We start from the raw sequence: 18,633 nt of genomic DNA on the forward strand, positions 1-18,633 counted from the left end.
ACCCAGCCTGCTTTTCCTTCCTCCTTCAAACTTCTAACACCCACTCACCCCCTGGGGGTTTTCTCACAAGTGTTCTGTGGAACTGCATCTCCCTGGCAACACCCCCTCTTTGTTACCCTGACACAGGCATGCAGACCTTTTGCTATTTAAAAGGGGGGGGCAGCCTTTTTCTTATTAACAAAATGTATGTTCATTGTAGAGAATTAACAAAATATGTATTATTATAAAGAAGAAAATAAAAACTGTCCATAATCTTGACATCCAGAAATTTAATCATTGTTAACATTTTGGTATATATCTTTTAGTCTTATGATCCGTATAAATAGAATACAGTACGCATATATTTTTTCATAAATTTGTGATCCTCTAGAGCTTTTATCACTATGATTCCTGATCTGTAATTCTGCCCTTCTTTGCTGAAGCAGTATTTGAAAGCAAATCTTCCTTTCGCCTCCACCACCCTCCTCTTAGGTACTGGCTCACTTACCCTCACAGAGCCTCCCCCTCCCTCTTGTGGGCCTGCACAGTCAAAACAATAGCTCTCCATTGTCTAAAACTGATAATTTGCAATTCTGAGGACCTTCAGCCGGGGTGACACCCAGCTCTGTGAGCGTCAGTTCAGAAGTTGGTAAAGAGTTCAAGTAATGTGAAGTCTGAAAAATAAAAATAACCTTGAATTTATGAGGTCTTAGAATTAAATAAGAGCCCAGCGAACAGAAACTAGATTTTAGTAGATTAGAAAATGAATAAGAGGTAGAGGAGGTAGAAATTGGGAGTATAGATTCTTCAAGAAATTTTTCTGTGTAATTATAGAGAAAGATGGATCTGTGAGACAAAGGAATGAGAACAGGGGTATGAGAAAGAACAGGGGTATGGGAAAGTTGAGTGTTTTGAGGAAAATGGAAAGAGAGAGACGTGTGAGAAGGCTGAATCAGACCTAGGAAAAGCCTGTGACTTACATTTATAATGCTTGCTTTTTTAACTGTCTCAACTAATCAAATGTTGGTATTTATTAAATCTGAATAGCAAGTACATGAACTTGCTCTAGTATTTTATTTTCTATGTGTCTTAAAGATTGGATCAAAAAATAAACTATGGTTTTTATCTTACACACATTAAGCATGTTGAGAGATTAAGATAACCCTTGTGTCGAATCATTGATTATTTTGGTTAACTAAGAGTTATTCTCTGTGCCATGCATGGATCATGATTTTTTGAAGAATTAAGACACAGTTCTTAGTAGTCAAAATTTTCTAAACATGATTACCAATTTATATTCTTGTGATGCCTGAAGCTGTTCATTTATGAGGTATTCATTATTATGCAATACTATATAAGTATTAGGAAATCAGGTTGAACTCTTTTTTAAACCTATAATGCATACTAAAAGTGACTACTCTTCTGAATAATTCCTGATGTCAATGTATACTTGCCACCTGTTTCATTTTTTTTCAGATTAGAGGACTATTTTGTATAGAGAGGAATTTGTAACATTTAATTTCATTTTTACATGGTCAAATTATCATTAACTAGTATAGGAACAAAAAGACCAAAAGATTTGATCAGTTTGATCCTTTGCATCTGATCATTTGTTAGTAGTAGTTTTGAGTACCCTGGCTTTTCCAAAGCTTCTGCTAATCAAGGGTACTCCAAAAACCAAATCAAGGGTACTCCAAAAACCATCACATTCATGAAGATCTGACAGCTTGAGCTTGCTCTGTGCCCTCAGGCCTCTGTGTGTACAAAGGGAGGCTAGCGTTTTAAGTTTCCAGTTTTTCTGTTTTATAACTTCCCAGATATGTGGAGTCTTTTCCTTCTGTGTATCTTCAAAAGTATATAGAAGTCACAGTGGTGATAATGTCAAAGAGCTGGAAAGCAGGAGTTTCCATAAACAGACCCTGGGGTGGCAAATCCTGGAGGTTAAATTGCGAGTTGGCTTTCTTCTTGCCTGAGTTATTTTTCATGTTGATTTATTTTTAATTGAAGCTGCTTTCTTCTTTGTTAAGTGTATGTGTTGCCATGTAAGACTAGATTCCATTCCCCTCTCCCCTTGGAAAAACTCTTGGTAATAAATTGGAGAGTTTATTTTATTTTACTTTATTATTATTTTTAAAGTTTTTATTTAGAGAGAGAGAGAGCGCAAGAGAGAGCACACACATTCAGGGGAGGGGCAGAGGAAGAGAGGATCTGAAACAGGCTCTGCACTGTCAGCTCAGACCCCTACTTGGCTTGAACTCACGTGCCGTGAGATCATGACCTGAGCTGGAGTCGGACACCTAACCCAGCTGGGCCACCCAGGCATCCCTGGAGAGTTTATTTTAGATAACCAAACCAGGAAAAAACCCTGTCCAAAAGCCAAAATGGTGAAAAGCAAAATTACTATATATGTGTATATATATATGTGTATACACATATATATATACACATATATATATGTATATGTGTGTGTGTGTGTGTGTGCGCGCGTGTGTGTGCATAAGTATATACATATGTATATGTTACTGTATATACAATTAGTTTTAAAATAGTCACACATCCTCTGGAAATAATATAATCTTTAAATGGATAATGGGAAGTTAAACTTTCTTTTATAATGTAAGCTTTCAAACATATACAAGACTAGAACAATGCTACTATAAATTTATATGTATGTATATATAAACAGTTACTAAGATTTTATAGTCTCATCTACTTTTTTTGTTGAAGTATTTTAAGCAACTCTGCAAATTGCAGACATCATGTCATTTTACTCCTACTTCTGAGTATACAACTTATAAAAGATTATGGACTTTTTTTACTGTGACAAATGTCACAGTCATACCTAATAAAATCAAGCATAATTCCTTGACATAATATGTACTTCTTATTCACATTTCCCATTTATCTCACAAATGTGTACTCTACTCTGAAAGCAAGATTGAGGACACCCTGAACTTCACTTGTTGTAAGCCTCTTGGGGATTGTTAGTGCCACCATGAAGATGTGGGTAGGTGAGGTAATAATCCACATGGAGCCACTGGAAAGGATGGGCTTTAAAACTAGCTTTCTGGAGCCTCATTCCTTAGAGCGGCTGATGAAGTCTGTGGGCCTGAGTTTGGCACCTCTTCTCTGAAATACCTCTTCTTTATAAATGACCAGTTCTCAAGCTTTCAGCAAAGATGAAAGGAGCAGAATCACAGGAGTCATGGAGCTCGAAGCTCTGGAGATAATCAGGGTCATTATATTGCCTCAAGAGAATTTGTTCCAATATAAAATTTAATCTTTCCTTTGGACCTGTGTATTTTTGGAAACAAGGAGACTATAGGCAGCAGAGAAAACCACTGGGGACTGTTCAAGGATCATATGCTCTGCTGATCTCCTTTCTTATCCTGTCTGTTCTAAATGCAAACAGTATTTAAAGAAGCACCTCAGAATAAAGCAGGCCCAGGGGCGTCTGGGTGGCTCAGTCAGTTAGCAGTTAGGCGTCCACTTTGGCTCAGGTCATGATCTTGCAGTTCGTGAGTGCTGACAGGTCAGAGCCTGGAGCCTGCTTCAAATTCTGTGTTTCCCTCTCTCTCGGCCCATCCCCTGCTCGTGCTCTGTCTCTCTCTCAAAAGATAAACATTAAAAAAAAAAAATTTTTTTTTTTAAAAAAGAAGAAGAAAGCAGGCCTGGCATGCAGCAAGGGGTTGAAGCAGGAATGATTTAACAAAAGACACATTTCAGTGTATGAGTTTTATGTTTTCTGTTTCAATCTGGTGGACAATTACGATGACATTTCTCATTGCTTTGGCTAGCTGTGCCAAAAATCCACCTTCTTGGTCCTAAGTAGGACCAGGAAGGATGTGTTTGGCTATCACAAAATGAAACAAAATAAAAGCAACATTTGCTCTTGATAATGGGTCAGCAGCTTCCTATTTGTATGCTAATGATCGGCTGCATTGTGTTTAGTTTATTTAGTATATTTACTGTTACCTAACTAAATCTAGTTTAAGCTTAGTGTTTAGTTGAATCTTGGTTTTCCGACTTCAACTTACTAATTCCGTTACTTGAGGGATTCTTCCTGAAGGAGAAAAATATTCCTCTCAAGATTTTGAGGTAAAAATTTTCATTTCAGTATTAATTTTCTATTGCTCCTTATTTTTATGTATTCCTTCTTCTGGCTCTTTTTCATTGCCTTAATTTAATTGTTTATGTAATGTTTTATTCACTTAGAATGATCTCAAAAATGAACAAAAGTTGGAGGAAAAAGTAAAACTGAATTTTTTTCAGTAAATGTGAAATCTGCATTGTATGATATTCTTTAGTCAACTAATTCAAGAAAATACAGTTTTGAAATATAACTCATTCATGAAGGTAATTCAAGGTTTGAGGGACATAAGTGAGAGTAATTTGTGAACTTGTTCAGTTTGAACAAGAACGTTATATTTCTATATCTGTACTCATATTTTGTAATTTTGTATATAATAGCTAAGTACATTTCTTTAAACGTTAGTTTTTAGTTGTAGGATGCACTCTACATTTGCATCTTAGTGATAAAACTTTGAATAAAATTTAATGTTTCAAAGGTGCTTTAAGCAGGTTTAAAGCAATCAGAGGCAAATTGCAGAAAAAGATTTAGTTTTTATACTTATTATAATCAGAAAGAAATACATACAAATTAGTTTTAGTGCTGGAGAGATTGTTAAAGATTTTCCCTCATTTGTAATGATTTTCTATGAGGTTTGGATACCTTTTGTTTCATGTTCCAAGTTCTCAGCTTTAGTAAAACATGTGGTTTGTCACTAGCAGTAATGGAAAAAGAACCGAGTGTAAACATTGTTATTCTTTTTACCCTTTTCTCTGTGATTGTTTTCTAGTAAAAGAGTAGGCTCAGGGAATGGTTTATAGGTAAGCTGACGTTTAAGAGGTACAGACTTTCAGATTTGCCAGATGAAAATGTTCTGAATGAATGTTTCACAACAGTGTCAATATAACTTACTGCTGAATTATAAACTTAAGATGGTTAATGGCAAATTTTATTCTAACTTTATGACAATAATGGAAAAAACAACAAAAAGTAGACATTGAAATTTGAAAAAAGGGAATGTTAATTTTTGTGGTTTCTTCTTTGAATAAGATTCAGAGGTTATTTAGTTTGTCTGATTTTAATTTTTAACATTGCTACGACCTTTGTAAACTCCAAACTGTTAAAGGAATTAGATTTGTTAAAAGAACTACAAAACACAGAAGCTTTTGGAAATTTTCACTTCATTGATTAATTGTGATGGCAGCTTAATAGTGCTCTTCAGAAATGTGAGTTTTATAAGCCTGACAGCTAAATCTCTCATGGTTCTCCAAAATGGCATTGGAGAGAAAAGCCTGCTTATGGTAGTGAATGTGTTAAGTAGACACAATATCAAATGAAGATGAAGCAAACAGAAATAGTTCAGGAAAAAAAACTTACCTTTAAATAGGTATGTTCTATACAGCAGTAGACCTCTACTTTGGCAGATAATACCTTTTTTAAAAAAAAAAAAAAGATAATGGGTATATATTTGATAATCAGATATGTTAATACACTGATAGGTATTGCTAGTGTAAGTTGGTCTCCCAGGTCCTTAGAACTTTCTAGTTTTACCTTTTTTAAGGACTTATTTACTACTTTGCACTTGGTGTAAGGAAAAGGAACTCTCATGAATACATATATGCACAGTTTGAATTAAATGTAGCTGTTTACTTAAAAGTAGTGAAGTATTTTTCGTACTATTTTGTAACACTAAAGACACAAAATTAGTTTCTTAATGTTTATATATAGTTTTAAGTTAATACTTAACACTGAATTCTTTGATCTTCATTTCTTAAAAACATAAAAATACTAATTTCATAGATTAAGGTAAAGGAGATGCGGTGTGTGAAGTGCAAGTACAGTGCTTGGCACCTGTTTGCTTTTATCATTACACCAACCTGCCTCAGATGGTTAGAGTGGTAGCAGTTAGGCCAGTGGTTGCCATTAGGCTTTAAGACGAAGTGGCTTATACTGGTTTAAAAATACATTGTATTAGAAATTCATTCAAAAGTAATATAAATCTACTGACTATGCTCAAATAGGCCTCCAGAGGGTATAGAAAAGGAAAGATAATTTATAGTTGTTTTATAAGCAACATTCTGCTATGATGCCATGAACTTTCTTTAATTGGTATGTTTTATGCTCCTAAATTAAAAAAAAATTTTTTTTTAATGTTTATTTTTGAGAGAGAGAGATAGAGCGTGAGTGGGGGAGGAGCAGAGAGAGAGGGAGACACAGAATCCAAAGCAGGGTCCAGGCTCTGAGCTGTCACCACAGAGCCTGACACGGGGCTTGAACCCACAAACCATGAGATCATGACCTGAGCTGAAGTCGGACGCTTGACTGACTAAGCCACCCAGGCGCCCTTATGCTCCTAAATTTTTATACTTTGGATTTCTTTTAGGGATTTTAAAACATTGCAAGAATTTCTGTATGCCATTTGGCTCTAAAAACCTAAATTATGATTTATTACTAGACTTTAGAGTTCATGTTAAGACCAAGTTTCATTATAATGCGTTTTTTAGGAGCAAAATTCTTTGACTTGCCTGTGTATGTACTCTGACCTTTGGACTGAAACTGAAAAAACTTAAGGATGCAATTTGGTCTAGTCATATTCTGTCACTGATTGGGATTTTGAATTTTGTTAACTTCCCACCTGAATTTTCAAGGAAGACTTAAAGAGTATTTTAACCTTTGCAAATCAGAGGATTAATACATGTAAATTAATTAACCTCTAAATTCGTGACTAAATTATTTAAATGAAATGCAACAATAATAAAAATAACAAAAGTGAGTATTTACTGCATGCTCAGTATATGCCAGGCACTTGGGCTCTGTCCTCATAACAACTCTGTAGAAAGGTACTTCTTTCATTCTTAGCACTTGTGGAAAATAAGTTATAGAGAGACTGAATAACTTTTCATAGTTCACACAGCTAGTTAGAGGCAGAGCCAAAATTAGAACCCAGGCAATCTGGTTTTAGATTTCATTAAGCAGTCTACTTGTAATACATAGGGTACTCTGTGTTGAACCAGACAGTACCTTGGAAATTCCATAATAATGGAATATAATAAATACATGTTACATATAGTTGCTGTATAAAACTATATGTGTGTCTACATACACACACACACATGCAGTACTATGCAGTATCTATTACATATAGACTGTATACTATTATCCCTTCATTGTTTAGTGGCAGATTAAGATAGTTCCATTTTTTTAAGTTTATTCATTTTGAGAGAGAGAGAGAGAGCATGTGATCAGGAAGGGAGAGGCAGAGAGAATCCCATGCAGGTTCCACGCTTTCAGCACAGAGCCCGATGCGGCACTTGATCTCAGGAACCGTGAGACCATGACCTGAGCTGAAACCAAGAATCAGACTCTTAAATGACTGAGCCACCCAGACACCCCAGGATAGTTACATATTTAGATTCCAACTCAGCTTTTCATCTGGGGTGTGTGAAGAGCATAGAAAATTTAAATTTTATCCATTTTGATGTATTATTAATTATTTCCATGTTATATCTAGCGCCAGTACCCATTTTAAGTGTTGAACCATAACTCTGGGCCTAGAGCACCCAGAGTTTTAGAATTATATTTTATAAGATGATGAAGAAATCAGTCCCATTGCCTTTGGTACAATCAATTTATTGAATGCTTTCCTGCCAAGAAGCTAGTTAGTTACTATATCCACCAAATATGGGGCCATAGTTATTTATTACTTTTTGTGTTTGGTAAAAAAATACATGAATCTGCAGTCTTAACAAGTTTAAGTGTACAGTTTAGTGGTGTTAAGAATATTCACATTGTTGTGAAACAGATCTCCAGAATATTTTCATCTTGTAAATCCAAAGGTCTGTACCCATTAAATACAAACTTTCTTTTACCTCTGCTTTCACCCCTGGTAACCACCACTCTACTTTTTATGAATTTAACTACTTTTAGATACTTCATGTAAGTGGATGGATCAGTATTTGTCTTTTTGTGAATGGCTTATTTCACATAGCATTATGTCCTCCAGGTTCATCCGTGTCATAGTATGTGATAGGATTTTTTTCCATTTAAAGACTGAATAATATTCCTTTGTGTATGTGTGTGTGTGTGTGTGTGTGTGTGTGTGTGTGTGTGTGTGTGTATACCACATTTTGTTTATTATTACTATTTTTTAAAGAAGTTTATTTTTGAAGTAATCTCTACACCTAATGTGAACCTCGAACTTACAGCAGGAATCACACATTCTTCCAACCGAGCCAGCTAGGTGCCCCTGTTACTACTTTTTTTACGGGGTTTTGTATTTGCTTTTGTTTTTGTTTTTTTGCCAGTTCAGTACTCTTTAGGAACTTACACCAAGTTATTGCTTGAAGAAACAAAATAAAATAATTCAAGTGAATTGCAATTTGCTTTATAGACATTCTTACAAAGAGTTTTTTGCTCAGAAATAAAGATTAACCTGAAGTTTGGCTAATAAGTGGTTTTCAACATTTGTTCTGTGGTTTCTGGCTTTTGGCATATACATTTTTTATTCGTTATTAGAAATGATCTGTATTATTGTTAAGAGTAGTTTCAATATTTATGATTCTTATATCTGCTCGGTAAATGCCATTTTGGGCTCAGGATTTCACTGCAGCTTCATTAGGTGTGCTTATTTGCATCTGGCAAATATGTAATTATGATCAGTTTTAGTTTCAGTCTTACTGAAACCAAATATAAAATTGATTTTTAAAAGTTCTCAAGTTAAAAGAATTATGACTTCTTTAAGATAATACTCATTTTCATAGTGCTTTTAAAATATAGTATGATTAATGAAGCACATCTCATATTGGTTAGCATAAAAAATGATGTTCCAACTGTTACAAATAGGAAGTTCAAGATACTATAAGGATCAGGTAGGAGAAACAAATCAGCTAGAACATTGTTTTTCAAAGGCTGAAGAACCCCTAATTTTAATTTGTGCTCAAATGATCCTCCATTTGATGTATGTATAATCAAAATAGACTCTGTATAATTGAGAATGACTTGATTCCAATATTTGCTTTGCTTTCAAGAGGAGAATTTAAAAAAAAATTTTAGTTTTTATTTTTATTTTATTTCATTTTTTATTTGTTTTGAGAAGAGCACGAGCGAGATGCAGAGAGAGGGAGAGAGAGAGTCCCAAGCTGGCTCTGTGCTGTCAGTGCAGAGCCCAATGTAGGGCTTGATCCCACAAACCCATGAGATTATGACCTGAGCCAAAACCAAAGAGTCAGATGCTTAACTGACTAGGCCATCCAGGAGCCCCAAGAGGAGAATTTTTTTAAAGAGACTTAATATTCAGCCATTTATATTTACAGTACCAGAAACTGTGACCCACTTCCCCCTTCTTATAGTATTCAGGTTATAGATTTCATATAGTATCTGTTTATGCCCCCTACATAATAAAAGCATGTGACACAACAGCATTCCCATGGAGTTCTCTTTAGAATTTTAACATAGTAGATATAAAAATCTGAGTCTTACGTGCTAAGTGTGTTATCAGTAAATATTTGAAATTCCCAAGGTAAAATTAAGTAAAATTTAACTGTATTGAATTTTGCAGTCTGTTAGCCACACTTAAAAATAGAAAAGAAAAGAAACTCTGTAGGAAAGAAGGACGCTAAAAATGAGACGAAGTCTATATTTTCCATTTTGTGTTTTCTTCATTTAGTACAATTAAGAACAACTTTTCATTTTTTTAATGTTTTTATTTATTTTTGAGATACACACACACACACACACACACACACACACACACACACACACAGAGTGAGTGGGGGAGGGGCAGAGAGAGAGAGAGGGAGACACAGAATCAGAAGCAGGCTCCAGGCTCTGAGCTGTCAGCACAGAGCCCGTCACGGGACTTGAACTCATGAGTTGTGAGATCATGACCTGAGCCGAAGTTGGACTCTCAACCAGCTGAGCCACCCAAGTGCCCCAAGAATAACTTTTAAAAAAATAAAATGAAATATTTTGCATCTTATTCAGGTGTTCACTTTTATAATGTTATCTCCCTGATTCCAACCTTAAAATATGTGAAATATTCTGTAAACACTTTTTTTCTCATAGAAGAAACAGACTCTTTTAAGAATCTTGTTTTAATACACAGAAATCAAGATAGTTTCCCATCTTCTTGCTTAGAGTATTAGTAGATTTTAATTGTAGTCCTTAAAATAGGTAATGTGTAGATTTGATTTCTCAGGAGCAGAAGTGACAGTGAGATCTGCTATGATGTGAATTCACATTTTTTCCCACCCTTTATTAACTGTCTTGAATGCAGGCCCAATAGCTCTGTGACATTTGCAGCTGCACTGTGACATCATAAACCCCATCATAAGGGAACCTGGCTACGGATTGGAGGTAGTCCACTAGGTGCTAATCAAGTGCTGTGTTACAACATTGTGAGGTTTTCCCAGTTACGAGTGTCATTATAAGGATTTTTAAATTATTATTGCAAAGCCAAGTAAGGCTGTCGGTTGCATCAGTTTAACTTCAGATCAACTACTGTCTAGTGGGGTTGGTGGTGGATGTGGTGGCATCAGCATAATCTATGTTTCAGGCACCCAATAGAAGAGGATTATTCAGGGGATCTGGAAGAAAAGGTAAATTATGTCTACTATGAGTTCATTCTACACACTTTTTGAGCCTCATAAAAAGAGATATAAATATGAAATATAAAATATACCCATTTTATTTTTTTGTTTTTTGAGGAGCTGTCTACATGACTGTTGGAATGTGATGAATATACTCATAGATCTTCCTATGGCCTTCTCCCTCTCTTCATTTAAGCTTTTTATAAAAGCAACTGTTCCCTCCTCTGAGAAGCTTTCCACAACAGGTATATTTTGATTAGCCTCCTTCCACACTACCCCTGCCTGTCACTCTCTGATCTCTTACTCTGCTTCATTTTTCTTTGAAGAATTTAACACCACCCAAAATGATACATTTGTCTCTTCATCTGTTTTCTGTCTCCTGATCTGGGAGAGCAGAAACTTTTTCACTATCTCCACTGTCTAGACTGGTCCACATGGCAGGCTCCCAATAAGTATTTGTCAAGAGAATAAAAGAATGAGTTAATTCATAAGTATGACTTGTTTCTGTGAGATTTTTTGTGTGTATTTAGCCTTGGAATGAGTAGTTGACATTTATAAGAAATATTTCTCTATTCTACCTGCAGTATGCATATTTTAGTTCAGATGAACTAAAGTTTATGTCCCTTTACCAATGTCTTTTTAGGAAAGACTTAATTCTCTTCTTTTTCCAGAGCTTCTTTAGAATTCTGTTTGCACATTATGAATAAAGTAATTATAATACTTTTAATAGATTGCTCTTTCTTAGTGTTGCTCAGATCTTTGTTTTTTTGGCTCTAAGGCATCAGTCACACAATTCTCCTTCTTATTAGCATTTTCACTTCGTTGCCCTACCATTGCTTTCAACCTGGCCTACCTAAAACTGAATCTACCACCTGACACAAAACAAAAAGATGCTTCTTTATTTACCCACTTTTGGCTTTAGAACTTCCATGCATGTTCTTGAATCATTGCCAGTGTTCGTTCTATGCCACCTGTGTACAATACACCACTTCAAGGATGCTGTATATTGCACTTGTGGCCCATGTGATCAGTATAATAGAATGATAATACTAAGATGTAAATGTAGGGAGCCACATGAGGTTTTGTTTTGTTTTTTAATGAATAACAGTGGTTTAGCCTATTAACTCTACCAGTTCAGTGATAGGACTAATACTAGTCACATCAGTTTTGGTAAAATCAATGGGAATAGAATGTCTGAGTATAGAATGTCTCTAGATCTAAGGGTTTTTTTCTGTTTTTGTTTTTGTTTTTTTTTTTCCCAAAGATATATCTTAATTCTAACTCTAGGGTATGTCATTTCTGCTGGTTCTCTACGTGTATTTCAGCAGTTTAACAAAAGAGCTGACCCGTGAGCTTTTGCACTGCCCAGAGTTTGGACATAGAGAAGTTTCACTGTAGTTATAGAATTCCTATAACTCATCTCCAGAATTCTAGGAATACAGTTTGTATTAGCTCCCTTTCCACAGCAGGTATTCTTGATACTAAGCCACTTTGATAGAGTGATTATTTAATAATTTAAAATCTTGAAAATTATACTTGAAAGGTAAGTAAAGCAACTTAGAACATGATTTATATTTATCAAACCTGTATGAATCTTTCTTGAGTTGTTCATTCTTCAAAATATCTAACGTCTTTGAAGCTGGATTTCCAAAATTTAAAACTTTGCTTAAAAGCTTGAATTTTATCACTGACCATAAACACTGTCAGTTGTTTTTCTTGAAGTGACAAGCTCACTTCATTTGCTTTTAAGAAAATGTTTTCCTAAAGCTCAAGTTTGAATAGCATAATTTGTTTGGCTATTGGCCATTCTTTTGAGAAAACTGATCTTCCATCTCAATCTGCAGGTCCAGTCTATAATACTTATAGTACCCTTGGGTATAATTCATATTCTATTTTACTCAGTCTGACATCTGAACTATCAGGGTTACTGGATATATTGGTTCTGGCTGTGCTGCTGTGGTGTAGTTGATATCACAGCCTGCTGTGGTGCTCAGTTCTTTACGCTGCGAGCCAGGGCCTAAGAGCTACATTGGGATACAGCAGCAGTTTTCAAAGTGTGGTGTGCACAACCCTAGGAGAGACTCCAGGAGACTTTCAGGAGGCTTAGGAGGACTAAAGTATTTTCATAATAATGCTAAGGCTTCTTTTCCTTTTTCTCTATATTGATACTTGCACTGATGGGTGTAAAAATAGAAGAGGGTAGGGGTAAAGCTGTTGGCACCTTAGCATGAATCAAGTCAGAGGCATCAAACTATGCCAGTAGTCATTGTGTTCTTCATGGACATTCTCTTGCAGTTTTCAAAAAATACCAGTTTCACTTAAAAATGCCCTGGTGAAGCAATAAATATTACCCATTGTATCAAACCTTGACCCTTGAGTACATGTTATTTTTATATTCTGTGTTAGGAAATCGGTATGTTTACTGAAAGCATTTCTGTGTAGTAAAAACTGACGGTGTTCTTGAAGAAAAACACTTGAGTAATTGAGTGGCGAGATGAACTAGCTGGGTTTTTTTCCCATAGGACATCAGTTTTCTTAAAAGAATGGCCAATAGCCAAACTATGCTATTCAAACTTGAGCATTTGGAAAACGTTTTCTTAAAAGCAAATGAAGTAAGCTTGTCACTTCAAGGAAAACAATTAACAGTGTTTATTGTCAGTGAAAAAATTTAAGCTTTTTAAGCAGTTTGAATTTTGGAAGTCCTGCATCTACCATTGTGAACTTGATAGTTTTTCAGTATTTATAGTATTCTGATGAGATTGATGTTGATTTTAATGAATGAGATTTTCTGATAAAGTATCATGAAATGTGTCCGCATTTGGGAGATCTGCTTAACTGAGTGAGCCATTATTTTCCAGATAACTACTGCATGGTGTTACAGAATCATGCATGGGATCCATTCAAAGTATAAGACTGGTCCATGGATGTAACTGATATGGTTCCAGATTCCACATTGCAACTAATCTTTATGTGAAGCAACCACCTGTTGAGTTTTGGTGTAGTAACAAAGAACACTATCCACATATTTTGAAAAAGCTATTATATTACTCTTCCTTTTCCAATGATATGTCTGTGTGAGGTCCAGATTTTCTTCAGGTATTGACTAAAATAACATATTGCAACAGATTCAGTGCAGAAGTAGGTATGAGAATTCAGCTGATTTAAATTAAACCAGACATTAAAAGAATTTATAAAAAAGTAAAGCATTGATACTCTTGTCACTAATATTTTGTTTTGGAAATGTAATTATTTTTAGTAAAATGCTATTTATGTTAGCATGTAATGGAATTGTTATTTTTAAAATGTAAAAATGTTTCAGTTTTCATTTCTAATATGATAAATATCAATGCACATAACCAATGGTATGCTGGAGCTGACTTGTGAGAGCCACTTATGTGCATCTTTTTCCAACTTTATGTTCAGTGTCATCCATTGGTAACTTGAAATCTGCCACAGTAGGAGTTTTTACATTATGGAAATCAGCAAACCTTTCAAATCAAGGTTCTCCTTTCCCAAAAACTGATTGACAAATGTTGACAGCACCCTACTGGATATAAATCACATAAACAAAAGCTTTTTGAGTGTTCAGTAATTTTTAAGAGTATAAAGGTGTCCTGAGAGACTAAAAAGTTTGAGAATTATTTGTGTGGTGAAAAGAATACCTTTTGGTAACTGGCCCACAAAGGGGTGGATGCCCTTTTATTATTCGTACAGCTTTGTCTTTTGTGCTGGTTTGTCATTTGTAAAACAAATCCTCCCCCTTTTTTTTTTAACTTCTAGTTATTAAATTTATCGATTCTATTATGGCATGATCTTTTTCTTTCCCCCAAAATCTAACGTAGGCAATAATACTGCAAGGGCGGGTGGGCTGAATTTGCTCTGTGGGCTACATTTTGGGTGTCTCTGCCCTTTTCTGTTGGTTATGTAAGCTCATATCAGGGCCTGGCTCAAGTTGTGGCTTCTACACAAAGCCTCTACTTACTGTTCAGGCCCATGCTGATCTTTCTATTCTGTATTCCTTGACTTTCATGACCTGTACAATGGAGCAATTAGTTCTATACTGTTTGGCGTGCTATTGTTTCTTAGGTGTTAGTTTTGTCAATTCTACTTTATACCCTAGTGCACCCAGTACAATGCTCACCACATAGGTTCTCTTGCATGGATGAACGATTTTTACTTCCAGGTTACCGAAGAAGTTTGCTTTCTAAGGAAATGATCTTGTAAATAAATCTTATTATTTGTTATAAACCCAGTTTTTAGTAATTGCTTTAAAGTATAAGTAGATTGGAAAGTAGATTGGTGTTTCTTAATGTGAGGCACTACACAGAGACTTCCTTCAAAGTTTGTTTTAGATCTTGTGGTTCTACTACCATTCATGATAGAAGCTGGTAGCTTATTTCACTTATTTCATATCCAAAGTCTTTGGTTCTTGAGTAAGTTATAATGAGTAGTGAAACAGTAAAAAGAGGCAAAGTTTCTAAGATTACATTGGCCTATAGGATTGGGTTGTTTAGTCAGTAGGAAACTTAGCAGGTTTTAAATCCAGGGGAGTGGAGGTATTGTGTTTTGCTGGTACAGGTCTCTGTTGAAAGCACTCAGGGGTGCTGGGAGATGGCTGTACTCTGTGCAAGCTGAATGATGGTTCTGGCCCTCTTCTCTAGATGCTCGAGCTAGCAGGGAGGGAATCTGTAAGAGGGCCATACCAGCTCCAAGGCATGTACTTTCTCTGGATCACACACACTAAGGGCATGAGGGGTCTTGGAATTCCTCTGGCCTGTGCCTTTTTTGTGATTATGGGGGGATAACAGTAACTGATTTCCATTAACATAGAGACAAGGCATTAACTTGCATCTGGAGTAATACTAGAATGTGGCAAACGTTTCATTTATTAAAAAATAATTCACCGCATTTAAGTTCTGTCTCTAATTTCTCTTAGGAAGTTAGGTACTTTATACTCTGGCCAAAATAAGGATTCACTGTTGGTAGTCTTGAGGTTGTAGTGAGGTAGTTTAACTGCTTTAGAACTTTGCGCTTGGAACATTCTTAGCCAGCGAAGCATGGGAACTGAAAGTGAGGAGCATGGGTTCTTTAATATCTATCACATCAGAGAATGACTGTTCCAGCACAGTAACCGCCTCCTAATGGTAAGTAACCCAGCACGCTCATCGTTTCTTAGAAGCAGAAGAAAGAAAGGAAGAATTGGCCAGTCCTAATAGTGATTGGTATTTCTTTAAAACAAAAACAAAAACAAAAACAAAAAGAACAGAAAATGATCCAGTCTTAATCCTCAATGATGATCGTTTTTGCAGGTTTCTGTAGCTGGATCAGGCACCGGAAGAGGCTCCCCAGCTGTAACTCTAGTGCAGTTACCTTCGGGCCAAACTGTGCATGTCCAGGGAGTAATTCAGACACCACAGCCATCGGTTATTCAGTCACCACAAATACAAACTGTTCAGGTTAGCTTCCTTCCTGGATGATTGGTCTTTGACTTTCTTCAGTTTTTTTTTTTTTTCTTTTCCCTTTTACGAATTCATTTATCATCTTTTTTTTCTTTGTGTAGCTTTTATGCTCAAATCTTTTTATTAGAAGTTTGGAGGAATTTCCCTTTCCTATGTGGAGTGTGTTGTGCCCTGTGAGATACATAGATTTGACCAAAGATTTGCAGTTTGGTTGTTAGCTCTCAATTTGCAGAATGAGTAATTGTCAGATGAGTAATTCTTTGAGTTGTTGCTCTGTACTCAAACACAGATTTATTTAGCAAAGCTCTCCAGTGGTGCTTAAAAATATTTTGAGGATTCTTTGGCAAAGATGTCTGATAAACACAGTAAAGATTATAGTATTGGCTGTTTTCATGAATACTGACATTAGTAGGTAGGTGGAAATTTCAGTTTATCTTTAATATGTGTAATTTGTAGGAAACATAGGATATTATTGTCACCTTGGTGTTAGACTTCTACATCACGAACCCCACTCAGATGAAACCTTGGTTTTTGTAGACAGGATTATTGTGGTTATGATCTGGAGATCTATTTTATTATTTATTATTATCAAAGTTGGTCACGAATCCTTAACATTTCTTGAACCTAAAACATTTTTTTGCATCAATAGATATAAATTAAGTATGCATTTTTTAAAGTTTTTATTTAAAAAAATGTTTTTAATGTTTATTTATTTTTTAGAGAGATAATGTGAATGGGGGAGGGGCAGAGAGAGAGGGAGACAAAGAATCTGAAGCAGGCTCCAGGCTCTGAGCTGTCAGCACAGAGTCCGATTAGGGGCTCGAACTCACAAACCATGAGGTTACGACCTGAACCAAAGTTGGATGCTCAAATGACTGAGCCACCCAGGTGCCCCAAGTTTTTATTTTAATTGCAGTTAACAGTGTAATTTTAGTTTTAGATGTACAATATAGTGATCTGACACTTCCATATATCACCTGATGCTTATCATAAGCACACTCCTTAATCCCCTCTAGCTATTTCACTCATCCCCCCACTCCCCCTCTCCTCTGGTAACCAACATCAGTGTGTCCTCTGAGTCTGTTTCTTAGTTTGTCTCTCTCTCTCTTTTTTTCCCTTTGCTTGTTTGTTTTGTTTCTTAAATTCTGCATATGAATGAAATTATATGGTCTTTCAAATCAATCATTTGTTTTTCTCTGACTCACTTATTTTGCTTTCCATTATACTCTCTAGCTCCATCCACGTTGTTATAAATGGCAAGATTTCATTCTTTTTTATGGCTAAGTAATATTCCATTATATATATATATATTTATCCATTCATCAGTTAATAGACATTTGGGCTGCTTCCATAATTTGGGTATTGTAAATAATGCTACATAGGAGTACATGTATCCCTTTGAATTAGTGTTTTTGTATTCTTTGGGTAAATATCCAATAGTGCAATTCCTGGATTATAGGGTTTTTAACTTTTTGAGGAACCTCCATACTGTCTACCACAGTGGCTGCATCAGTTTGTATTCTTACTAACAGCACATGAGGGTTCCTTTTTCTCCACATCCTCACCAAGAAGGATGTTGGTGTTTCTTGTGTTGTTGATTTCAGCCATTCTGATAATTGTGAGTAAATATGCATTTTTAATTTAATTTTTTAATTTTTTTAATTTTTTTTTTTTTTTTTTTTTTGAGAGAGAGAGAGCACACACGCATGAGTGGGGGAGGGGAAGAGAGAGAGGGAGACACAGAATCTGAACCAGGCTCCAGGCTTGGAGCTGTCAGCACAGAGCCTGACAAAGGGCTCAAACCCATGAACCATGAAATCATGACCTGAGCTGAAGTTGGACACTTAACTGACTCAGCCACCCAGGCACCTCAAGTATGCATTTTTTAAAAGCATACTTTCTTGGTTATTGAATTTATTTCTGTTCCTTTTTTACTTCAGTAATTATCCTTTAAATGTTGAAATTTACTTGAACATAGTTGATGACAGAAAGATCTTGAGGAAAACATAGATATGCATACTTAATCTCATCCCTTGCATATTTGAGTACAGCTTATTGCAGAATAATGAAACAGTTTGCAAAATTATATTTGAAGTAATAAATCCACATTCATTAAAAGCTTAGCTATCTTTCCTACACAGCTATCTTTTCAAAAGAGTAAGAGTCATTCTTAGCAGTCTTTTTTTTTTTTTGTTCTTTTCCATAATGACCCTTGATTCCAAGACTTTCTGAATCTTTCTGACTGTAATTATAAAACAAGAAAGTCTTTCCACTCTCCTTTTTGAATTATGACTTCTGTTGGGGTGCAGGTATTTCTACTCTAGTTTTAACTTGGCTGCTGTTGGAAGAAAGTATTATCTTATATTCAGTAAGCTTTTTTGGATTTTGTTATGTGGATGATTTAATTGTCTTGGTAGAGGTAAGTGCCAGTGGATCTTGTCTTAGAATTCCTACTTGTTGAACAGTGGTCAAGTCACTTAATGTCTGTACATGAACTTCGGCTTCACCTTTCTAAAATGGTTAAAATAGTATCCTACCT

The 18,633-nt window shown here is 35.5% G+C and overlaps 1 protein-coding gene across 17 annotated transcripts in view; it reads left to right on the plus strand.

Annotated features, from left to right (window-relative positions):
• The window catches only part of CREM (cAMP responsive element modulator), a 71,964-nt gene that overhangs the window by 20,675 nt on the left and 32,656 nt on the right, over window positions 1-18,633 (plus strand). For 7 of the 17 annotated variants that reach the window (XM_042991438.1, XM_042991441.1, XM_042991448.1 and 4 more), the window contains one exon: window positions 15,945-16,091. The exons of 6 other annotated variants lie outside the window; for them this stretch is intronic. In XM_042991438.1, the coding sequence (XP_042847372.1) occupies window positions 15,945-16,091 (147 nt within the window). Of the gene's footprint in view, window positions 1-10,414; window positions 10,645-15,667; window positions 15,780-15,944; window positions 16,092-18,633 lie in introns of those variants that run through there. 4 more of the 17 variants (XM_007092785.3, XM_007092787.2, XM_007092786.2 and 1 more) reach the window with 3 other exon arrangements.

This window comes from Panthera tigris, chromosome B4 (genome assembly GCF_018350195.1).
Source record: "Panthera tigris isolate Pti1 chromosome B4, P.tigris_Pti1_mat1.1, whole genome shotgun sequence".
In the NCBI taxonomy this organism is placed as follows: Eukaryota; Metazoa; Chordata; class Mammalia; order Carnivora; family Felidae; genus Panthera; species Panthera tigris.